This window comes from Protopterus annectens, chromosome 8.part0 (genome assembly GCF_019279795.1).
Source record: "Protopterus annectens isolate FY-2018-M chromosome 8.part0, PAN1.0, whole genome shotgun sequence".
NCBI lineage: Eukaryota > Metazoa > Chordata > Ceratodontiformes > Protopteridae > Protopterus > Protopterus annectens.
Genome location: NC_056741.1, coordinates 68,793,975 through 68,820,671, shown reverse-complemented (window position 1 = coordinate 68,820,671; position 26,697 = coordinate 68,793,975). Strand labels below are relative to the sequence as shown.

Below are 26,697 nucleotides of genomic sequence, written 5' to 3'. Positions count from 1 at the left end.
GTTATTAACCTCCTGCAGTGCATTTACATGGATGCTAAAGGAATAAATAATAACTGCATTTAGGGGAGATATTGTATTCAAGAGGTAAATGCGCTGTCTTGTTTTATGACAGGTTGTTTTCTGTGTTACAGGGAGACAATATTAGAGAGATATGGCATTACCAATATACTGCCTGGCCTGACCATGGTGTCCCGAGTGAACCTGGTGGCGTGCTTGGTTTCCTGGAGGTGGTAAACAAGAAACAACAGGAGCTTGGAAGTGTGGGCCCCATGGTGGTGCACTGCAGGTGGGTACTTTGATGGAAAAGAGGGAGCTACCACATCACTCTGGTGTAGTATCGATAAATGCCATCTATGTAGAGTTTCATCAAGGTGAAATGTGTGGAAACATATTTTGTGATACATTTAGTGAGTGCCCTGTGGTAGACTGGCATTTCTCCTGGAAATGGAACTCTGCTTTATACCTGTGGTTCACAGGAATGGGGTTCTGTGACTCCAAACCTGAAATGGATAACATGAGTTCAGAAAATGTATAACTTTATACTTATTTTGGTTTTTGGGAAGGAGGATCAACCTCCAGTAACTGGCTTTCTTCCATAAATGTAAAGTGTTTTGACTCATTTACAGAATGCTATGCTACATTACATTTGTTTAACAGCAGAAATGGACAATATGTCTATCTAGTGTGCCCTTTTAAGTGCATTCAACATTCTACTGTGAATGGTCTTTTGGGTCATCATCACCTTCAATCGCCTTCTACCCATTTTATTACATAGGGTCATGGTGTCATGTCAACTGCCACCATTCTTAAAAATTCAGTGCTACTGTCCTACTTTTATCAACAGTTATGTCTGACTGTCCTGCAGTAACTGCATTCCATTGAATTACCTGATTGGTTGAGCCTATCTCTATCTGCCCTTGCTATAGTTGCACTCACTCTACTCACCATACCCTACCCTCAATTCTCAGCCACCCCCGCATCATCTACACTTATTGTAAGCTACTCTCTACCTACCACAACACCACCAATCATGAAACAGCTTACAATCTACACTTTTGCCCCTCCTTCACACACCCACTAACTACTTCTTACCTTTCTTCTTTCTATTAGCTAGAGTGCATCTACATAGTAACTCAACAACCTCTCCCACTTCACCCAACCCACAACCAGTCCAACCTCAGCCAGCCCTCTATCACCAGCCAAACAGTTTACACTTCACTAACTGAACACTTGCATAATAATCTGCATGCTATTCAAAGTACTAAAATTCACTTCCTCGTCTCTTTCTCATGCACTTAATCAATCACCATACACCGTTCAACACCAGTCTTATGCCTAGTGCTCAGTCCGTTGGTCTCAATGGCAATTACGCCATATTTCATTCCATATAGCCACACAACCTTTACAACATTATTTTAACTATATCAATAAATTGTTTACAGAATCGGATTTGAGCTTATCAATTTCCTTCTTCTGGGTGATCTGTGTTCCCTGTTATAATTATATAGGTTAAAAAAGACTACTGCAGTGTGATCACAAGAAATCTGATAAACTAGTAACTTTACCACAATGCTTATTAGTTAATAACTAAATGTTTAAAAATGAATTGTCTACTTCTAAGGCTAACACTGCAATAAGAAACATACCCTCTGCAAAACAAAACTCAGCAAGTAATGTGTTAATTTGTTTTAAATGTGAGGGAAGAGGATCACTTTGATACATTCTGTGCTGCTAATACTGAAGACAATAATGCCAGTAAAATAAAAAAAAATAATTGCATATTTCCAGATGACGTTGAACTTATGGAGTGTGATAAAACTGCAATTAAAGTAACTGAGTCAGCAATGTGTCACTGTGTGACAACCAAGCTAGTGAACTGTACTGTATTTTCAGAAAGAAGGTAGTTGAAGTCTTGCTACATACTAGAAGCATAAATTCCTTTTTTAGGGTGTGTGTGAACATAAGATTAGTAGCAAACAGATAGTGGACATTATATCCTTGCACAGTCAAATAAACAAGTATTTGTTGATGTAGTTATTTAGTTAGTTATTTACTAGAGTTGTTAACCAGGTAGATTGACTGGTTCATGGACTCTTTTCAAACACTATGTATGCCAAGCAGGAATACAAACATAAAGTTATATTAAGAATAAAAATAGCAATGTAGGAGCATATTATGACAGAAACAACAGATACATTTAGTTAGGAGGCAGAATCTATTTACTGGTATAACATGACAACAAAATGAATAGTTTTTACAATGTAAAAAGTTTTAAAAGAATACCCTTGTAATATGAGTATCACGTTGCTCATGTAGAAATGTTATTTATTTATTTATTTATTTATTTATTTATTTATTTATTGACATTTGGTTTCCTCCCACATCCCAAAGACATGCTGTAGGTTGATTGGACACTCTAAATTGGCCCTAGGTGTGAGTGTGTGCATGTGTGTGCCTTCTGTGGAAGGTTGGGTGCCAGGCTGGCAACTCGACACCGTAAAACTCCACTGCCAATGATGAGTGGACAGATGATCCGCTGTGGCGACCCCTAACCGGGAAAAGCCGAAAGAAGAAGAAAGAAGATTTATTTATTGACATTTGATTAGTGGGAAATTCCAACTGGGTAGGAGTCCATTTTCAGAGGAGGCATGGAAAGAAACGTTACAAAGTATTACAAAAGCATTTTTTGAACAATAATTTTACAAGCTTCAAAAATAACACAAAACATACACACAATTTAAATAATTATACCAAATTAGATAACATGTGGCAACATGTATTATAGATAGATACAACTTATATTACAATGATTTAATTATTATATACATTTTAGCCAGTTTTCAGAAGTTTTAAATGTAAGGCAGTATAAAATCTACAGGAACTGCTGCAATAAGAGGTGAATGAAAAAACAGGGTCATGGCATATTTAGAGAGTTGGAGGTGAATGAAAAAACAGGGTCATGGCATATTTGGAGAGTTGGAGGACAGAAACTAATTGAAGTTAGGAAATGAGTGAAGACGGGTGAGTAAGGAGGTACACGGAACGGGTAGAAACGTGTTCATATTTCAGCTTTATCCTTGGGTTGAGCATGTGAGCATGAGCTGAGCAAGATTTTGGCTAGGAGGTCTTTCATAATGGTTTTAAAGGGCTGGTGAGAGGTTATTGGCCTGATGCCTTAGCAACATGGTATGAGTACAGACCACACCCAGCAGATTTGATAAGTTTGTGCACAAAGAGACATTTTTGGTCATTGGAGTGCAATGTCCAGCTGGGAATATAGTTGTGTAGAATGGTGTTTAATGCTATATAAGCAGATAGATGCTGGATAATTTTAATGTTCTAGGTGTATCTGTTAGCTGATGGGGCAGTTCTAATCAGTTAGGCTTTTTTGTACCATACAGTGCTGAGTTCTGAAAGGGGTGTTCACAGCAAATTCAGCCACTTTATTGTAGCATTGCTTTTTGCGATACCTGGAAGTTAGTAAGCATGAAGGTGCCATAAACAAGTGAAGGGGAGGGGGTAAGTAGTGGCAAGTGAAGTTTTAGTTGTGTTGATGCGAAGGTTTTTGCCTCTATAAATCATTCCTAGTTGTTGGTGATTTTTTATGTAATTTTGTAAATGCAGGTCAAATTTAAGCTTTTATCATCCATCCGCATTTGTTAGGAGAAGTGACTTCAATGGCTGTATTATTAAGACAGAGGATTTTACATTTTGTTTTTTCATAAAAGATGGATTTGGAAAAAAGTTCTATTTTTTCTGGGGGGTGAGCATGACTTGTGAGTTACAAGGCCATGTTTCAGTGACTGCTAAAGCTTTTTGGAGATGTGGCAGGTTGTCAGATGTGCATATGAGTGCAGAGCCATTTGAGTATTGTATTATGGAGGCCTGTTGTGTGAATATGCAGAGAGTGTTGGTGAGAATGTTAGAGGAGTGGAATAAGGACAGATCCTTGTGGTACACTGGTGGTGACTGGGAGGTATGGAGAGAGGATGGAGTGCCATTTTACTGACTCATACCTATTGGACAAGTAACTTCTAAAACCACAAAAACAGTCACCAGCCCATACAGGTTCCTGAGTTCTGAATAAATCCAAAAGCAATTAATGATAAAAACACGGAAGAACTCAGGTACAACCAAGGTTTTCAGTTTCAGTTGAAGTTTTAATGTTAAAACATAAGCGCTTTCGCAGGAAAATCTACTTCATCAGATACTAATAAATACAACTAAAATGTGCTTCTTTTTATACAACCTCCAGCAAGCACTATTAGTCACATGATACAAATTAGGTAAAAACAATTAACATCATAGGGTGTAACCTGAGCTTACTACCCTACCGAATGAAAGAAATGCTTGCAAGCATGCACTGCTATCAATAGAAGGCACTTATGAAAAATATATAAAAAATTCACATTCATATATATAAAAACACATATACATATGTAATACACAGTCTTTTAAATGCAACTTTAGATATGACATTTATATATTTGTAAAAGTGTATATATAAAAATATACATAAAATATTACATATATATGTAAGCACACTTTATCAGGAATACATTTAAAAAGAAAAAAGAGAAAAAACTATCTAAACAAGGGTCTGGATTTAAGCTTGGGTTTAAGTGGCACATATTCATTTAAACCATGACCTGAATCTCCCATAAGTCTGATGATCCATCTGGCCTCTAACTGCTCAGTCATATTATGTATGTCACATCCCCTGATGTCAAAAATTCTGCATATGGCCAGAAACTTAAAGGTGTGTTCATAGGGTCATAGGTTCATAGGTTGGTACTAGGCTATCGGCCTTAGGGCCTGTACAAGCCTAGCCATAGCAATTCCCTGGCTATTTCTTCCCACAATATTTACTTCCCTGAACCCCTGTCTAGCAGGGTGACTGACGTGATCCCCGGGGTAAATTTCCTATCTCCCATCAAGTCTTCAAGGTTCCTTTTGAAAGGGGCCAAAGAGGTGCTCTGTTTGACATGTATGGGCAGTCTATTCCAGAGTATGGGGAGTCTCTGGGTCAGGAACCTATCCCTCCAGTATGTTTTGTCCATTGTGATAACAATGTTTAGGTCCCTGGAGCATGTGGCTTTGATAGATTGGGATTTCCTTAAGTGTAGCATGTCCAACAGCTCTGGGTTTGAAATGGTCTTGTATGTTAAGCAGAGATCTCCTCTGATTAGACGATATGCGACAGAATATAGCTGGAGATTTTTTAGTCGGTCAGCATAGGGCATCTGCTTTAGGCCTGTGATTCTTTTAGTGAGGTGTTTCTGTGGCCTTTCCAGTTGTTGCAGATGTATTGTGAGGTACATACCAAATGGGGCATTGTACTCTAATGAGTCTAATGAGGGATGAGTACAGTGGGACAATGACCTCCTTTTTTCTGGATGAAAAGCCCATAGTGATGAGGTGTGCCACATAGAAGGATTTCCTGACTATTTTGGCGATGTGGTTATCAAAGGTGAGACCACTGTCCACCTGTGTTCCTAAGTCTCTTATCACACTTTCATGTTTAATGTACTGCCACCTATGTGGTAATTCACAGGTACATGTTTTTCCCAAAGGGGATAACTATACATTCCTTGGCATTGAGCTTGAGCCCATGGATCTGGCATCAAGCATCTGTTTCTGTAAGGCCCTTTTGTAGAATATCCACATAATTTGGGGATTCAGTAATGGCTCCCAGTTTGCAGTCATCTGCGAACGTTGTTAGCCAGAGTCCCTTAGTGTTGGCCTGTACTTCAGAGAAGTAGATGCCAAAAAGAGCGTTCCCAGGACTGAACCCTGAGGTACTCCACTTGTAACTTGTCTGAAGCTGGATTTGGAGTTGGCTACTTTTACAGTGTGGGTTCTGTCAGGAAGCCAGTTGGCAACCCATCAGGTGATGTAGGGATTTATGCCCAGCTTAGTAAGTTTATCTATGATTCCAGAGTGGGGGATGGTGTTGAAGGCCTTGGCAAGGTCCAGATAGGCTGTATGGACCACCTTACCCTCATCCACGGCTCTGGAGACTGATTCGAAGAAGTCAATCAGGTTCAGAAGACATGATCGGCCCTTCACAAACCCAAAGTGGGTGGGATCTAGTGTTTGAAGGTTGCTATAAGTTCCATGATAATACATTCCATGGCCTTGAAGATCAGGCTCGTCAGACTGATGGGATGGTAGTTCCCAGGACCCAAGGTGGATCCCCCCTTGTAGAGTGGGATAAATGTAGCTGTGCAGCACTCAGTGGGCATGAAACCTGAGGTGAGGTTGTGATTAAACATGACACTTGGGTGCCAGTTCATTTTGTAGTTCATGTAGTACACAGCCCGGGATGCCATCTGGTTCCATGGATGCTGTATTCTTAGCTTTGGAGACTACTTTTTTACCTGTGTGGCCATGATTACTGGAATTTGGCAATCTTTCGGTATTGAGATCGGCCCTTTAGGAGGTGAGAGGGGGGGTGAAGTTGGCACTGAATTGACCTGCCAGGATATTGACAATGTTCTTGGGATCAGTATATTTAATGCCATTCTGTTGTAGCTCAGAGCAGATCTGAGCATTGCCATTTAGATTCTTGACATAGTTATAGAATGCCTTGTGGTTGTCTTTGGAATCTTTGGCAATTTTATTTTTGTAACTAGCTTTGGAAGATTTTATGAGGGCTCTCAGCTTCTTACTGAGGCTGGTAAGGGAGTTTTTTGCATCCTGGGATTTACCTCTTTTCTGCAACAGTTTTTTCCTTCTGTTGTATAGTTTTTTTATGACAAGGGACCACCTGATTGGCTTCCTTTTTTTGGAGGACAGTGTCTTGGTTCTATTTGGGATGGCACAATTCATGCAAGAGTGGATGTGCTCATACAGTGCTTTAGTGTAGGATTCGGCAGTCGAACTTTCAGTTCCCGTCTGCATGGGTGTCATGAAGTTTGTCACTTCTGACTTAAGTAGCATGAAGTTGGCCTTGGAGATGTTTTTTACGGATGTTTCCTTACTGGGATGGTGGGGGTGGGATGTGGATGTCAAAGGTGATTAGCTTATGGTCTGACCTATCCAATGAAGGGGTGATCACTGGTGTGGAGCATCGATTTCCCATGTTGGTAATGACCAGGTCCAGGATATTGGAGCCCCTGGTGGGACTATGGATTAGTTGATCCAGGGCGTAGGAATTTATGGATTCCAAGGACCGTTGGGCAAAGGTGTTGGTACATGAGTAGTTTTCCAAGTTAATGGCAGGGTAGTTGAAATCACCCAGTATTAGGGTGTTTGGTTGTATCTTAATATTTTCCAGTATGTTTAGAAAGGTGTAGTGAGAATCTTGGGGCATGGTGGGGGATCTGAAGCAAGCTACAATTTGTATTGCAGTCTTACCTAGTGTTAGTTGCACCTGGAGAATTTCAGATGGATTGTGTTAGTACCGATAACATGCCAAAGCCTAACTTTATTTCTCCTACTGATATAGTAAATATGTTCTTGAATCCTTTGTTTGAAGGGTATGTCTGTTTTGCCTATAGAGAATTTTTTACATTTAAGGCCTTGAGCTAAATAAACTATATGTTGGCTCTCACATGTGGCTTGCACCTGAAAGTGAAGGACTTTATTCTGGACTAGATGTTCAACGCTATCTGTGTGGTCAATGTATTTACAATAGTTGCATTTGCCACATGGATATGTTCCAACCACTCTATTAGACTGAAAAGCGTTCTTACAGGAGTATCATAATCAGAAACCAAGTTAGAGAGAAAAAAATAAAAATGCTTAATAAGGCATGATTAATAAGTCACAGAAATTAGGCATGATTAATAAGTCACAGAAGTTAGGCATGATTAATAAGTCACAGAAATTAGGCATGATTAATAAGTCACAGAAGTTAGGCATGATTAATAAGTCACAGAAATTAGGCATGATTAATAAGTCACAGAAGTTAGGCATGATTAATAAGTCACAGAAATTAGGCATGATTAATAAGTCACAGAAGTTAGGCATGATTAATGTCACAGAAATTAGGCATGATTAATGAGTCACAGAGTGCCTTGAATGGACCAATAATCCTAGTATCTCAGGTAGTATCATGTTCAGTAATGGCTTTAGGAATGTGAATAACATTTCAGAATTGGATCAATGGCCTAAGGTCAGAACTGATGGGTTGGTATAGAACCTTGGTAAGCCTACATACTTACAACACTAGAGATAATGAAAAGATACAGGCAGATACGACTTACCCCATGAAAAGATACAGGCAGATACGACTTACCCCATGAAAAGATGCAGGCAGATACGACTTACCCCATGAAAAGATACAGGCAGATACGACTTACCCCATGAAAAGATACAGGCAGATACGACTTACCCCATGAAGAGATACAGGCAGATACGACTTACCCCATGAAAAGATGCAGACAGATACGACTTACCCCATGAAAAGATACAGGCAGATACGACTTACCCCATGAAAAGATGCAGGCAGATACGACTTACCCCATGAAAAGATACAGGCAGATACGACTTACCCCATGAAAAGATACAGGCAGATACGACTTACCCCATGAAAAGATGCAGGCAGATACGACTTACCCCATGAAAAGATACAGGCAGATACGACTTACCCCATGAAAAGATACAGGCAGATACGACTTACCCCAAGAAAAGATGCAGGCAGATACGACTTACCCCATGAAAAGATACAGGCAGATACGACTTACCCCATGAAAAGATACAGGCAGATACGACTTACCCCTTGAAAAGATACAGGCAGATACGACTTACCCCATGAAAAGATACAGACAGATATGACTTACCCCATGAAAAGATACAGGCAGATACGACTTACCCCATGAAAAGATACAGGCAGATACGACTTACCCCATGAAAAGATACTGGCAGATACGACTTACCCCATGAAAAGATACAGGCAGATACGACTTACCCCATGAAAAGATACAGGCAGATACGACTTACCCCACGAAAAGATACAGGCAGATATGACTTAACCCATGAAAAGATACAGGCAGATATGACTTACCCCATGAAAAGATACAGGCAGATACGACTTACCCCATGAAAAGATACAGGCAGATACGACTTCCCCTCTGCCAAAGAGCCAAAGAATGGCTGTAACACCTGATGGTCTTTTCTAGTTCACAGTGTAAATATTTAGCCTACCTGGAGCCCAAGCAACTTCACAGTGTAAATATTTAGCCTACCTGGAGCCCCAGCAACTTTTCAGAAGCTGATGAATAAAATATTGAGGCTTCATTTTTTTCTGCTGCAGTGTGCCTGGATAACATTTTCATTCTTTCGGAGGATTGTTAGTCTTACATACCTAAAGTACGTGCTAGAATTCATAAAGTAGACAGCCTTGACTACAAATGCTAAAAAAACTAAACTGGAAAGCCAAGTACTTAAGCACCTTATAGTAAGATGGGTTTCGTATTAAAACACCAAACGCTGAAAACACGAACGGCATTTCATTGACACATATTCAGCGAAAGCTGAAAATGTTGAAACCACAGAACAGCGATTTCTTTCCTAGGGAAAGAAATCGCTGTTCCAGCCCCCCCAAAAAAAACATTAAACACTTCCAAACACATACACACATACCCTAACCCTAATTATACCCCCCCAAAAACCAGTTAACAACTAAATACACATATGCACGGAACCCAACCATACATCTAATGAAAAAAAAAACAGTAAACATTTTAAAACATATGCACCTACCTTAACCCGCACCCTAACCCTAAGGTCAGTAACTCTCGCACATTTACTTAAACATTTCCAAACACATACACACTTAGCTTAACCCTAATCCTACCCCCCCCAAAACAAAGTAAACAGCTGAAAACACATACACACGTAACTCAACCATACATCTGACGCAAAATAAAAAACAGTAAACACTTTCATGCATATGCACTTACCTTAACTCGCACCCTAACCCTAAGGTCAATAACTGTTGCACAATCACGCTCGGGAGCTATACCAGACAAGGGACCACACTACACTTCAGAACAGGTAAAGCAACGAAGTGGTCAAGTGACTTCTTTCCCAGGGAAAGAATTTGCTGAACAGCCGCTTTACTGTTTTGCCTGTTCACCCTACATGTGTCGATGAAAACGCATTCGACAAAATGCGTTTTCATCATTCTAATAGGAACCCGTAAGATGCCCTCGGAAATTTTTCATACGACTCAAAACTCTTCCATGACATCATGAAACACTGATCCCACAAATAATCAAAATCTACATTAGTTAAAGAACAGAAAAGTCTTATGTTCCAGAAATACAAGTTGCCAACTATATATAGCAGATGGAACACCGTACACTGAAAATTAAAATATGTGATGACGCATTAGGGAAAACAAAGTGTAAATAAGCAGCTGTTGCAGTTACATAGTAAATTGTTTTGATTACCCAGAATGCCTTGATGATGTATGTAACTCATTCTCAGTATATACCATGGCGTCATTTTGTGAGTGTGGTTACATAAAAAATTGATAGACAACATTTTATAATCTTCATTTTTTTAAAGTATTTTCTACTTTAATGTCTGAATTATACCTGAAAATGTAAAGTAAAACAAAAATGCATGGAAAGTGCAGATGGATACCTTATATCACTGACTCAAGCACTCAGTAGTGAAATAGAAACTACGGGGATCAAACCCAGCAGTGACATCACAATGTAGTAGAACATAATAATCTTAAACCTCTCCACCATTGAGCAATTGTGGACTAAAGTGAGCAATAGATGGGTATGCTTTTCAACTGACATTTAAGAAACCATAAAAGCTGACATGAATGCATACAAAGTAAGGCTTACATCATGGTCCTTACTCAAAATTCATCACTGCATTGCTCTTAGGCAATTTGGTTGGTTCAAATGACAAAGGTATGTTTCATTCACTCATCTTAAACTTAAGAACAGGCTATTATTTGCCAATAAATGTCTATTCTTATGTGGCAGTATGTGTTGTTCTGACTCTCCACAATCTGTGTAGTCACCAAATATGGACATAAATGTTCTTGACAAAGATGTCTAATCACTTCAGAAACACACTAATCTTGAATTATATGTCTGGAAAATGGAATAAAATTCTGAAAACTAGAAAACAGCCTATGGCTTGGCCTCTGTTCTAGGTGTGTCAGTAAATCCACTAAATGAATGTATATTTACAGTACCCTTATTTGCAGGCCTTCCTGTTACCTATCCCTCTGCGTTCCTGTTATATACTTTGTTCATCCTCTACTCTTCCACTAAGCTTTCACACAATCCTAGCATCTTCCACTTCTCATCCATTTTACTGTTTTCTACATTTTACCCACCCACTCGTTTATTCCTCATTCATTAAAAACCTGACGTTTCCACTGAGCTGCTAGTTGTGTCTTATTTATTTGTTTGCCATGTTTATGGCCTTACATTTTCTGTTTCCCATTTGTCTTGGTTTTTGTGCCGTGCTAAGAGCTGTCTTCCTTACTTCTTCAGCCCTATGACTGTGCTCGTTAATGTAGCTACCACACCTCGATTATTTCTTCTTTTATTGTAGTTCACATCGCCCTGTCGCCTATCGCATATATCCTGATTTATTCACCCATTGTATCCATAGCTTTCTCTTTTTTCTTTTATTTACTGCTAGGTCTTATGATTCTAAATATTTATGGATACACACACATATTTACTTTCTCTGCCTATTGACCACTTTCCCTTACTATTCACCTTATGTCTCCCTTAGCCCTTCACCCCTGTGCTATCTGGTCACCTAGCTGATTTTAATACACATGGCTACTACAGAGCAAGTTTCCAGCATACCTTTGTTAAACCAATCAGATGACACAGTACAGAGCAAGTACCCACAATACCTTTGTTAAACCAATCAGATGGCACAGTACAGAAAATGTGTTTATCTAATTCGGCATTAGTTGTTGCAAAGAAATCAGATGTAGTGCTATGACATGGAATAGATGTGTTTTAAAACAAAAAAAACATGTATTTTTTACCAACAGCAAGCCCAGTTGCACCCCCAATTTATATATGTCCATGTGTGAGGGACTGCACTCACAGCCACACCACTTTTATTTTCTCACTAGGATATTGGCATTGCTTCAGCAGAAGAGACAGGGATCTTTTTAATTTTAATGTCTAGCAGTTCAGTGGAGAGTACCAAGGCTATGATCTCCTAATGAGCTTTATCTTGTATTCCTAGGTTTGATTCCTTATCAGCCTACATTTGCATAATGTGTGTATTTGAGGAACTGGTTTATACAAACACTGCTCTTAAGTTGTACATTGAAACAAGCACTAATGCTGAAAGGTTTATTGGGTCAAATAATTAAAATAGTGGAGAGCATAGTGAGCACAATGTCACGTACCAAGGGAAGGGGGGCACAATGCCACATACCAAGGGAAGGGGGTGTTTGCTTCCCTGCAGAAATACTGCTTTTTTGGCTGCTGTATGTTTTGGTCAGCTGTTTCATAGCTGCTGTTTGAGGCAGCTGAAGTAGAACCATTCTAGGATGCTTATAACATGAAACCCTGAACTTGCCAAGATTACAGGCATGACCTAGAATCAGTGAGACAAAGAATAAATGTGTTAGCTAGTGCATAAAACAAAAATGCAGGATATAACAATGAATTGTAGTGGGATATCAATAGCAGCAGAACATGCAAAGAGACTCCTTTTAGCTATATCTGGTGGTGATCTAAGTTGGACAGTCGAAGAAAGTGTTATGGGTTGGTGAGAGCAAATGTGCTTACAGAAGGACAGACACTTTCAGCAGAAAAATGGATGTTATTATCCTCCAGTCATATGATGAGGACATTTATGGATGATTGGTTAATATTCTGGTGACATCATCGTAAGTGTGAAGACAGAGACAGTGTGGTTGTTATCCAATGAAGTAAGAGGGTGTAACATTAATGGTTAAACAGAAGTAAAAAGGTGTAAATTAATGGTTAAACAGGAGTAAGAGGGTGTAACAAAACAGCTAAACAGGAGTAACAGGGTGTAAAATAAAAGCTAATCAGGAATCCAAGGGTGTAACATAACCTTTAAACAGGAGTCATAGGTAGGGTTGCCACCTTTTCAAATGCCCAAAGTGGGACATTTTTGGTACAACTGTCAGATTTTGCAAGGCAAAGCATACCCACGCCAAGTACAATGGACAAAAATTCACTTTTTTGCCTAAATAAAAGCTTATCCTCGTAGCATTTTTGTTACTTATTCTGTTTCTTATAACATTTTGGTGTTTCAGATACAGAATAATTGTTTTATGCGACTATTACATAAAATATAGGAAATATTTTTGTCCCAAAATCTCAAGACATTTGCCATTTTTTCAATCTTTTTGCAGGACATGACTATACAAAGAGGAACTGTCCCTTGCAAAGTGGGACAGGTGGTAACCCTAATCATAGGATGTAACATAATGGTTAAACAGAAGTAAGTGGGTGTGGCATATTGGTTAAACGACAGTAACAGGGTGTAACATAATGGTTAAAAAGAGTGTAAGACAACTGCTAAACAGAAGGAAAAGAATGTAATATAACAGTTAAACAGGAGTAGGAGGGTGTAATATAATGGTTAAACAGGAGTAGGAGGGTGTAACATAATGGTTAAACAGGAGTAGGAGGGTGTAACATAATGGTTAAACAGGAGTAGGAGGGTGTAATATAATGGTCAAACAGGAGTAGGAGGGTGTAACATAATGGTTAGACAGGAGTAGGAGGGTGTAACATAGGTTCATAGGTTCATATTAGGCTATCTGCCCTAGGGCATTTATAAGCCTAGCCAGAATGTGTTTGGCTTTCGCCACCCATTTTAAATGAATTTTGCTGTGCCCTTTTTCGAGGTTAGTATACTCTGCCTCTGTCTAACAGTGACACAGAAGTGATACCCGGGGTAAACCTACAATCTCCCATCCACTCATCAAGATTCCTCTTGAAGAGAGTCAATGAGGGACTCTGCCTAACCTGGACTGGGATTTTATTCCAGAGTGAAGGGAGCCTCTGGGTTATGAATCTGTCCCTCCAGCATGTCCTATTTATTTCAGTGCTGAGGTTCAAGTCTCTCGAGCACGTAGCTCGATGGGATTTGGATTTTCTGAGGTGCAGCATGTCCATCAATTCGGGTTGGACATGGCTTTATACGCCAGGCACAGATTGCCTCTGAGCAGGCGGTATGCCACTGAGTAGAGCTGGAGTTTCTTTAACCGGGCAGCATATGGCATCTGTTTGAGCCCTTTGATCCTCTTGGTGAGGTACTTTTGGGGTCTTTCCAATTGCTGCAGGTGTCTGGTAAGGTACATCCCAAAGGGGCATTGTACTCAATTATGGGCCTGATGAGGGATGAGTAAAGAGGCACAATGACATCCCCTGATCTAGATGTGAATCCCTTCATGATTAGGTGGGCTATATAAAATGTTTTTCTAACCACTTTGGCCACATGGTTGTCAAATGAGAGATTGCTATCAACTTGGGTACCCAGGTCCCTAATTACTTCTTCCATACTTAATGGATTACCACCTATGTGGTAATTTGTGGGCACTTTGTTTTTGCCAAAGGGGATGACTATACACTTTTTGGTGTTTAGCTTGAGGCCATGGCTCTGGCACCAGTTGTCTGTTTCTATGAGGCCCTTTTGCAGGATGCTTGTGTCTGCTGGAGAGTCGATTATGGCGCCCAGTTTGCAGTCATCTGCGAACTTGGTCAGCCACAGTCCTTCCATGTTAGCCTGTACCTCCAAGAAATATATACTGAACAAGAGAGGTCCCAGGACTGAGCCTTGTGGGATGCCACTTGTAACTGGTTTGGAGTCTGACATGGCTCCAGCAATTCTAACCATGTGGGTTCTGTCCTTGAGCTAGTTTGCAGCCCATCTAGTGACATAGGGGTTTATATTTAAGCTGGTGAGCTTATCTATAATGCCCGAGTTGGGGCAATTCTTTTGCAAGGTCCAGGTAGGCTGTGTGGACCACAGGAGTAGGAGGGTGTAACATAATGGTTAAACAGGAGTAGGAGGGTGTAACATAATGGTTAAACAGGAGTAGGAAGGTGTATCATAATTGTTAAACAGGAGGGAGAGTGTAACATAATGGTTAGACAGGAATAGGAGGGTGTAATATAATGGTTAAACAGGAGTAGGAGGGTGTAACATAATGGTTAAACAGGAGGGTGAGTGTAATATAATGGGTAAACAGGAGGGTGAGTGTAATACAATGGTTAAACAGGAGTAGAAGGGTGTAACATAATGGTTAAACAGGAGTAGGAGGGTGTAACATAATGGTTAAACAGGAGTAGGAAGGTGTAATATAATGGTTTAACAGGAGGGAAAGTGTAACATAATGGTTAAACAGGAGTAGGAGGGTGTAACATAATGGTTAAACAGGAGTAGGAGGGTGTAACATAATGGTTAAACAGGAGTAGAAGGGTGTAACATAATGGTTAAACAGGAGTAGGAGGGTGTAACATAATGGTTAAACAGGAGTAGAAGGGTATAACATAATGGTTAAACAGGAGTAGGAGGGTGTAACATAATGGTTAAACAGGAGTAGGAAGGTGTAATATAATGGTTTAACAGGAGGGAAAGTGTAACATAATGGTTAAACAGGAGTAGGAGGATGCAACATAATGGTTAAACAAGAGTAGGAGGGTGTAGTATAATGGTTAAACAGGAGTAGGAGGGTGTAATATAATGGTTAAACTGGAGTAGGAGGGTGTAACATAATGTTTAAACAGGAGGGAGAGTGTAATATAATTGTTAAACAGGAGTAGGAGGGTGTAACACAATAGTTAGGCAGGGGTATGGGGATGTAACATAATAATTAAACAGGAGTTAGAGGATGTAACATAATGATTTAACAAAATTTGCAGCGTATTTATTCAATACAAACAAGCCCTTGGTGAATATGTTAGATTCGTATGAAATTTGTCATTGCACCCTTCCTGAGCTCTGAATGGCTACAATGCAGAAAACTGGTAGAAACAAAAATAGTCATTTAATTCATCTGCTAACATTTGCAGTACTGGAGTATTGTTAGAGCTAAATGCTGTCTGCATTATATTTTCCCACCCACCCTCTCAACTGTTGTTGTATTCTTAGACTTGGTGGCTTTTGAGTTGCCTGTCCCCACTATAAATCTGATTTTGGACACTCCTGCCAGTCCCATCTCATCAGCTCATTCTACTGAGTACGGATCGATCAGTTGGGAAGGCCCACCCCCTTGGTTCCTTAACCTTGAATTATTATCTGTTTCCCCTCTTTCCACTTAACATAAACAATTGCACTTTATTCATCTGCTTTTACTGTGTGTGTTTCTTCCTACTTTATTACTTTATTTTGCTTTTGCTGCTTGTTCTTAAAAAAATTCAGTTGCATTTATTACTGTTAGTAGCCTGACTAAATGGTACCTGTTATTCTAAACCTCTTAGTTTTGGTTTAAGCACTTTGGCTTCAGACCAGTTATTTTACATTAAGAAGATTTGTGGTCTACAGTCTTGTGGGAGGATATGGTAGCTTCTGCCCTTCTGAGCTGGTAATTGCTGGTGAAGGCTTATTGTGGCTGTTGTTCAAAGTGTCTTTGTTCTGGTTTAAGCACTTGGGTTCCAAAACAATCATTTTACATTAGGAAGATTTTTGGTCTAAATTATTGTAGCAGGAGAAGATAGCCTACACCCTTCTAAGCCTGGAATTGCTGGTTGAAGGCTTATTGTGTCTGTTATTTTAAAATGTCTTAGTTCTGGTTTAAGCACTTGGGTTCCAGAACAGTTATTTTACATTAGGAAAGTTTGTGGTCTACTCTCTTGTGGGAGTATTCTATTGAATTGCTGCTTTATTTAAACTGTTTTTTTGCTATTGTGACTGCAATTTTTTGCCATTTGAATTTCTAGTACTTCTGCTTGTTGTAGTGTATGCTAGATTCAGACTTGTTGAATCTAGACTATTTGTTATCATTTGAGCACTACGACCAGGCATCTTACATTAAGAAGGCACGCCTGCACCCTTGTGGCAGAAGTGTGCAGCCAAGAATGCATCTGAGTTGGGGATTGCTGGAATAAGGCTCAGTCTTGGGGTTTCCCATTGGTTAATTTAGAGGTTAAAAACAAGCAATCAATTTCCTGTATTATCTGAAGAATCCACTGCCTGCTACTGAAAAATAAGTTATCATTTTTACTTGATCTGCACTTCTTGCTTGTATTTTACTGTGTGCTGTTATTTTTTAATTGTATTTTATTATATTTTTGCTGTTTCATGTACTTTTACCCTAGCATTGACTTGGTTCAGATTTGCTTGACCCAGTCTGTTTTTGCAGTTTCTGAGCACTAATCCATCTTTCCTCCACAAAGGAGGGCCTCCGCCTAAACCCTAGTGACAGTAGAGTGTAGCTAAGGACCTATCTGAGTGTTGATTGTTGGCCCAGGGCCCAGTCTAGTGTGCTACTATTGGCTAGACTGTCTGAAATCAATTTGATTTTTGTTACTACTTCTTGCCCGCATTAGAGTAGGTTTGCATGGTGTGTACCACCCACATAATTGAGCATTACCAAGCAGTGGAGGATACCATTGGTGATTATAGACGCAAACTCTAGGACAGATAATTTTCCCTTAGTCAACTTCTTGTGCTGCATTGGAGGGTTCTCCCTGTTGTGCTTTGCTGACCTGTAAGCCACTCAGCTGAGCCTCTGAGGTTCCTCCACAAGTCTCACCCATTAAGTCCCTCGCAGTTTAGAGCTTTTTATTGTCCCTTAGGCATACCTTGTTGTTCTAGTCCCCTCCCTGTTACTGACTGCAGTACTTTACCTAGCATCATGAATGGACAATTTTCCACCATTTCTCCAGCCAACCTGATCAATGGGTATCCTGAGGCAATGTATCAACTGCCTCACATACACTGACAACCCACTTCTCCTAATTCACACAAATTCAGTATGTGAGAGATGCATCTATATTAAGAATCTAGAATCTAGGCTCTCTCACTCAGAAATCAGTATATCAGATACTAAGCAGGTTGTCAGCTCACACACCTCATCTCCTGCACCATCCAAGCATACAACACCTAAACCTACATATGCAGAGGTTCTTACTAGAAGCCTACATAAAGATCAGAACTCTGCCAAACATCTGCACACTTCACTTAATACATTCCCAGCAAATCACAGCTCACATACAACGCATGAACCAGTGTCTCACCAAACATGCCCCTAAGGCAAAACACAAAATTAAATGTTTTAGTCATAGGTGACTCCATTGTTAGACATACAGATGTCCCACTCACCAGGTGGGATAAGGAAAAGTCATAGGCCCTTGGGCCGATAGCCTAGTACCTACCTATGAACCTATGCTCAGCTGTCTGTCAAGTGCCAGGATCCGCCACATTATACATGCATTCGTCTCTCAACAACAGGCACTGTTATGACTGTGTCATAGTCCATGTTGGTGAGAATGACTTGAGACATACATCACTGGACTATATGAAGACAGACATGACTGAGCTCTCTGATTATGTGTCCCAGGTGGGTATGTCCCTAGCCTTAAGCAACATTCTACCTTCACCTAGGATGATACCTCAATACAGGCAAAAAACAATTGGCTTAGTTTCTGGTGTCATTCTAAAGAGACTCAGTACCTGTCAGCCTGGGATGATATGATTGATAGACCACAATGCTTTGTCAGAAATGGTCTCCACATATCACCTCTGACCTTTCAGTTACTGGCTAAGACTCTTGTCTCCCAGTGATGCCTTTTTTAGGCAATGTCACAAAAACACAATTCTTGACTAAAAAATACCCTCAGAAAACAACTTTAAGGTTATGCTGCTAAATGCTAGGAGACTAAATCTGAAACTGCACTCACTGGAAGCAGTCCTCACCTTGGAAGATGCAGACATCTGTGCAGCCACAGAGACCGAGTTCGCCATGGAGAGCACCCCAGCCATATCAGGATATAATGCCTTCCACATGTTGAGACCACAAAATGAATGCTTAAAAACGAAAGGAGGAGAAATATCAGTATTCATCAATGATAAATACCCTTCCAGAAGGAGGAAAAGTATCAGTATTCATCAAAGATAAATACCCCCCCCAGGCTGGTTAAACACAATGATTCCCTAGAGTTACTCCATGTGCAAATAACTATAGGAAAGACCCTTCTCCAAGGTATTGCCAGCTATAACTCAACCTCCATGAATCGTGATATAAAATGAAGAATATATCCAAACAAACCAAAGTTCACCCAGCAGGAGAATATATTGAAAAAATCACAAACAAACCAGGCATCCACCAAATCTGCTGTCTTTGAAACTTTAATGAAAAACTTTAGTAAAACGCAGAGGATAAGTGTTTTCACACATAATGTGCTTCTTCAGATCCATAGAAATGAATAAAAAACATTATATAATAAAAACACGTAATGAACAACCAATTAACAAGCCTTCTTAATTACTAATGTATACTTTGTTTCTTAAGGATAGGTTTTAAAAGTACAGCTGCATTGATGCCAGGCAGCTTATCTGCCTACAGTCTAACTGTCCATTTAGTCTCAGCAATCTCCAGTCTATTATTATAGTCACCCCCTCCCCCTTTATTCATATGCACAAGTTGTAATACAATGAATTCAAAGCTGTGTCCAGGTTGTATAGAAACATGCTTAGCCAAAGCATTGAATACATTCTTATGTCTAATAGTTTCATAGTTTCATAGTTTCATAGTTTCATAGTTTGGTACTAGGCTATCTGCCCTGGGGCATTTATAAGCCTAGCCATAGTGATGTGGCTTTCGCCACCCCATGTAATGGTACAAAAGTGTACAGAATAGATTTAGAATACTGTGCCTCTGTCTAGTAGTGACACAGTGAAGACCCCCTTACATAATAGAATTAGTTTACTGTGCCTCTGTCTAGTAGTGACACAGAGATGACCCCTGGGGTAAACCTACGATCTCCCATATCACCCAAGTGTTGTAAAATCCGTTCTTTCAACATTCTAACTGTTTTCCCCACATGAAATGAGGTGCATGTTTGCACTATAATAGTATGCACCCTAGACACATTTTTAATAATATTACTAAAGGCCAATACCTTAGAATATCTCGATTACATACTGACGATGATGAACGTAGTAAAGCTATGTCCAATCTAAAAGATGATTTTTTGGCTAGGGGCTACGAGGAACAAGCACATGATGATGCCTTGAGTGAAGTTGTTGTTCTGAAACCTGATAAGGGCAAACCATTTTTTAACTGCCCTTATACTTCTATGAAACTGCCCTTATACTTCTATGAAATGGCCCTTATACTTCTATGAAAAGTAATACTACTAGTGTAAATGTCAGTAATGTTAGGTTGTCTTTAACTTACGGCAGTAATACGCAGCAGATATGTAATGTGGTGTATAGGTTCTGGTCACTGCTGCTTTGTGATGATAGAATTAAAGTGATTGTGGGAGATAAGCCTAGATATACTTTTAAAAATAACTTATCACTCAAGAGACAGCTATGCTTTAAGTCCATGACTGAACATTCAATAGTGCCAGATCATGATGGTACTTTTCCTTGTAGGTCATGTAAAGCTTGCTCCCATATTTCTACTATGACTGATTTTCAACGCCCCACTAATGATTATTTGTTTAAACTGAGGTTTTTTGCAGACTGCAGATCTAAAGGTCTGATTTATTTAGCTAGATGCAGACATTGCACCTCATTTCATGTGGGGAAAACAGAATGTTGAAAGAACGGATTTTACAACACTTGGGTGATATTAGACGTAATAATTTACTCAATGCTTTGGCTAAGCATTGTTCTATACAGCCTGGACACAGCTTTGAGTTCATTGTATTACAACGTGTGCATATGAATAAAAGGGGGGGTGACTATAATAATAGACTGGAGATTGTTGAAATTAAACGGACAGTTAGACTGCAGGCAGATAATATACCTGGCATCAATGTAGCTGTACCTTTAAAACCTATCCTTAAGAAACAAAGTATACACGGCATTAATGTAGCTGTACCTTTAAAACCTATCCTTAAGAAACAAAGTATACACCAGTAATTGAGAAGGCTTGTTAATTGGTTGCTCATTAAGTGTTTTTATTATATAATGGTTTTTATTCATTTTAAAGCTATGGATCTGAAGAAGCACATTATGTGTGAAATTGCTTATCCTCTGCTTTTTACTAAAGTTTTTCATTAAAGCTTTAAAGACAACAGCTTTGGTGGATGCCTGGTTTGTTCATGATTTTTTTTCAATGAATCATGATATCCACACTTCCTACTTGGATCTACTTGAGTCATTCAAAATACAACCAAACACCCTGATTATGGGTGCCTTTAACTACCCATCCATAGACTGGGTAAAGTATATGTGTACAAACACACTCACCCAAAGGATCTTGGACTTTGTTAACTGTAATGCCTTGGAGCAGATATTTGGCACCCCTGCAAGGGACCCAAACATTCTAGACTTGGTACTCAACAACATGGTAGAATGGTGCACCACCACAAGTGTGCTGCCCTTCCTGGTGAAGCCTGATCTATAAATCAATCTCTTTTGAAGTAAGGATAGCATCAAACCCCAACAGGAGAAATTAGGCTAAAAAAACTTCTCCAAAGCCGACTACAGCCTCTCACAAGAAGGCATTAATAGCTTCGCAGCTCCTGTCCCCACTGACTGCAAGGACACCTATACTGGCATATACACCAGTGCACTGTATAAACATCTGTACAGTTGTACTGACTCAGCTGTTCCTGATAAGACCAAAGCAAGATCCTCAAGAAAAAAACAAGCCTGCCTGATGGGTATCCACCATAAACAAGTTATATAATAAGAGGAAGAAATTGCTGTCTAAGAGCAAGAAGGAACAATCTCAGAATTGGTAGCACACCCTTCTCAACTTGGGCAAGCAAGTAAGACATCTTGTTAGGTCCTCTAAAGCTAAGTACACATCTAGAGTAGCATTCCTAGCTAAGGGTAACCATAACGTATTCTTTAACTACATCCAAAACTTAAAGGGAAAGCCCAGATTTGCTCTGAACTGGTAGTGAATGGTACCACATATACTGAACCTGTGGAAATAGCCAGCCTGCTAGTGGACAGGTTCAGTTAAAACTTCTCCCCCCTGTCCCTGCTACATATACCCCAAAGCATTCCTACCACATATTCGCCACCTAGTATCACTAAAGAGCAGATTTTACCTGCTCTCTCCTAGGCCAAAAGTACAGGCTCTATGAAACCTGATAACATCCCAGGTTGCATTCTCAATGGTTTAAAACAGGAGTTAGCAACACAATTGGGTACTCTTTTAAACCACAACCTAACTAATGGTTTTGTCCCTGCTGAATGGAAAACAGCTACTGTCATCCCCTTGCACAACGGGTGCATCCACTGACCCTGAGAACTATAGACCCATTAGCCTAACCAGCCTTGTCTGCAAGGCCATGGAGAGAATCATCATGGACCTTATCAGCAATGATATAGGAGACCTTCAAACACTTGACCTGACCCAGTTTGGTTTTGTTAAAGGGAGATCCTGCCTGTTGAACTTGGTGGATTTCTTTGAGACTGTTACAAAAGCCATGGACGAAAGCAAATCTGTGCATACTGCATACCTAGATTTGGCCAAAGCCTTTGGCACAATCTCCCACTCAGACATCATTGAAAAACTCACCCAGCTGGGGGTCAACCCATATACTGTCAGGTGGGTTGCAAACTGACTCACTGACAGAACACATACAGTCAAAATAGGGGACTCCACCTCCACCAGTAGACCCGATACCAGTGGTGTTCCACAGGGATTGGTGCAGGGCCCCTATTGTTTGGACTCTACTCCTCGGAAGTACAGGCAAAAACTAAAGATCTGTGGCTGACAATGTTTGCTGGTGACTACAAATTGGGAGCAGTCGTTGAGTCCCCAAATGATGTCAACATTCTACAAGAAGGACTTAACACAAACCGATGACTAGTGCCAAAGTCATGGTCTTAGACTGGTGATAAAGTCATGGTCCTAAACTCAATGCAAAAAAATGCATTATCATCCCCTTTGGCAAAGGCAGTGTCCTTTCTCATTACCATATTAATAACAACATCCTAAGCTCTAAATCAGTGGTGAGAGATTCGAGCACACAGGTTGACAGCAACCTTACTTTTGATCACCATGTCTCTACAGTGGTAAGGAAGGCCTTCTACATTGCTCACCTCCTAAGCAAGGGCATAGCTTCCAGAACAAAAGGTTATAACCCCCTGTACTCTTCCCTCATCAGGTCAATAACAGAGTACAATCAGAACAAAAGGTTATAACCCCCCTGTACTGTTCCCTCATCAGGTCAATAACAGAGTACAATCAGAACAAAAGGTTATAACCCCCTGTACTCTTCCCTCATCAGGTCAATAACAGAGTACAATGCTCCCTTTGGTACGTACTTAAACAGGCACCTGCAGCAACTGGAGAGAAAAAATAGGTTCCTGACAAAGAACATTCCGTGCTTCAGCACATCTCTTACACGGACAGACTGAAATCACGGTCACTACACTCTGTATCATATAACAAGTCAGTGTCTTCAGCACATTTCTTACACGGACAGACTGAAATCACTGTCACTACACTCTGTATCATATAACAAGTCAGTGTCTTCAGCACATTTCTAACATGGACAGACTGAAATCACTGTCACTACACTCTGTATCATATAACAAGTCAGTGTCTTCAGCACATCTCTTACACGGACAGACTGAAATCACTGTCACTATACTCTGTATCATATAACAAGTCAGTGTCTTCAGCACATTTCTTACACGGACAGACTGAAATCACTGTCACTACACTCTGTATCATATAACAAGTCAGTGTCTTCAGCACATTTCTTACACGGACAGACTGAAATCACTGTCACTACACTCTGTATCATATAACAAGTCAGTGTCTTCAGCACATTTCTTACACGGACAGACTGAAATCACTGTCACTATACTCTGTATCATATAACAAGTCAGTGTCTTCAGCACATTTCTTACACGGACAGACTGAAATCACTGTCACTACACTCTGTATCATATAACAAGTCAGTGTCTTCAGCACATTTCTTACATGGACAGACTGAAATCACTGTCACTATACTCTGTATCATATAACAAGTCAGTGTCTTCAGCACATTTCTTACACGGACAGACTGAAATCACTGTCACTATACTCTGTATCATATAACAAGTCAGTGTCTTCAGCACATTTCTTACACGGACAGACTGAAATCACTGTCACTACACTCTGTATCATATAACAAGTCAGTGTCTTCAGCACATTTCTTACATGGACAGACTGAAATCACTGTCACTATACTCTGTATCATATAACAAGTCAGTGTCTTCAGCACATTTCTTACATGGACAGACTGAAATCACTGTCACTACACTCTGTATCATATAACAAGTCAGTGTCTTCAGCACATTTCTTACATGGACAGACTGAAATCACTGTCACTATACTCTGTATCATATAACAAGTCAGTGTCTTCAGCACATTTCTTACACGGACAGACTGAAATCACTGTCACTATACTCTGTATCATATAACAAGTCAGTGTCTTCAGCACATTTCTTACACGGACAGACTGAAATCACTGTCACTATACTCTGTATCATATAACAAGTCAGTGTCTTCAGCACATCTCTTACACAGACAGACTGAAATCACTGTCACTACACTCTGTATCATATAACAAGTCAGTGTCTTCAGCACATTTCTTACACGGACAGACTGAAATCACTGTCACTACACTCTGTATCATATAACAAGTCAGTGTCTTCAGCACATTTCTTACACGGACAGACTGAAATCACTGTCACTATACTCTGTATCATATAACAAGTCAGTGTCTTCAGCACATCTCTTACACGGACAGACTGAAATCACTGTCACTATACTCTGTATCATATAACAAGTCAGTGTCTTCAGCACATCTCTTACACGGACAGACTGAAATCACTGTCACTATACTCTGTATCATATAACAAGTCAGTGTCTTCAGCACATTTCTTACACGGACAGACTGAAATCACTGTCACTATACTCTGTATCATATAACAAGTCAGTGTCTTCAGCACATCTCTTACACGGACAGACTGAAATCACGGTCACTACACTCTGCATCATATAACAATTCAGTGTCTTCAGCACATTTCTTACATGGACAGACTGAAATCACTGTCACTATACTCTGTATCATATAACAAGACAGTATCTTCAGCACATTTCTTACATGGACAGATTGAAATCACTGTCACTATACTCTGTATCATATAACAAGTCAGTGTCTTCAGCACATTTCTTACATGAACAGACTGAAATCACTGTCACTACACTCTGTATCATATAACAAGTCAGTGTCTTCAGCAAATTTCTTACACGGACAGACTGAAATCACTGTCACTATACTCTGTATCATATAACAAGTCAGTGTCTTCAGCACATTTCTTACATGGACAGACTGAAATCACTGTCACTATACTCTGTATCATATAACAATTCAGTGTCTTCAGCACATTTCTTACATGGACAGACTGAAATCACTGTCACTATACTCTGTATCATATAACAATTCAGTGTCTTCAGCACATCTCTTACACGGACAGACTGAAATCACTGTCACTATACTCTGTATCATATAACAAGTCAGTGTCTTCAGCACATTTCTTACACGGACAGACTGAAATCACTGTCACTACACTCTGTATCATATAACAAGTCAGTGTCTTCAGCACATTTCTAACATGGACAGACTGAAATCACTGTCACTACACTCTGTATCATATAACAAGTCAGTGTCTTCAGCACATCTCTTACACGGACAGACTGAAATCACTGTCACTACACTCTGTATCATATAACAAGTCAGTGTCTTCAGCACATTTCTTACACGGACAGACTGAAATCACTGTCACTATACTCTGTATCATATAACAAGTCAGTGTCTTCAGCACATTTCTTACACGGACAGACTGAAATCACTGTCACTATACTCTGTATCATATAACAAGTCAGTGTCTTCAGCACATCTCTTACACGGACAGACTGAAATCACTGTCACTACACTCTGTATCATATAACAAGTCAGTGTCTTCAGCACATTTCTTACATGGACAGACTGAAATCACTGTCACTATACTCTGTATCATATAACAAGTCAGTGTCTTCAGCACATTTCTTACACGGACAGACTGAAATCACTGTCACTACACTCTGTATCATATAACAAGTCAGTGTCTTCAGCACATTTCTTACACGGACAGACTGAAATCACTGTCACTATACTCTGTATCATATAACAAGTCAGTGTCTTCAGCACATTTCTTACACGGACAGACTGAAATCACTGTCACTACACTCTGTATCATATAACAAGTCAGTGTCTTCAGCACATCTCTTACATGGACAGACTGAAATCACTGTCACTACACTCTGTATCATATAACAAGTCAGTGTCTTCAGCACATTTCTTACATGAACAGACTGAAATCACTGTCACTACACTCTGTATCATATAACAAGTCAGTGTCTTCAGCACATTTCTTACACGGACAGACTGAAATCACTGTCACTACACTCTGTATCATATAACAAGTCAGTGTCTTCAGCACATTTCTTACACGGACAGACTGAAATCACTGTCACTACACTCTGTATCATATAACAAGTCAGTGTCTTCAGCACATTTCTTACATGGACAGACTGAA

The 26,697-nt window shown here is 39.8% G+C and overlaps 1 protein-coding gene across 2 annotated transcripts in view; it reads left to right on the top strand.

Annotated features, from left to right (window-relative positions):
• Positions 1 to 26,697, top strand: part of PTPN6 (protein tyrosine phosphatase non-receptor type 6) — a 1,172,112-nt gene that overhangs the window by 1,035,523 nt on the left and 109,892 nt on the right. For both annotated transcript variants that reach the window (XM_044079623.1, XM_044079624.1), the window contains exon 11: positions 132 to 286. In XM_044079623.1, the coding sequence (XP_043935558.1) occupies positions 132 to 286 (155 nt within the window). The remainder of the gene's footprint in view (positions 1 to 131; positions 287 to 26,697) is intronic.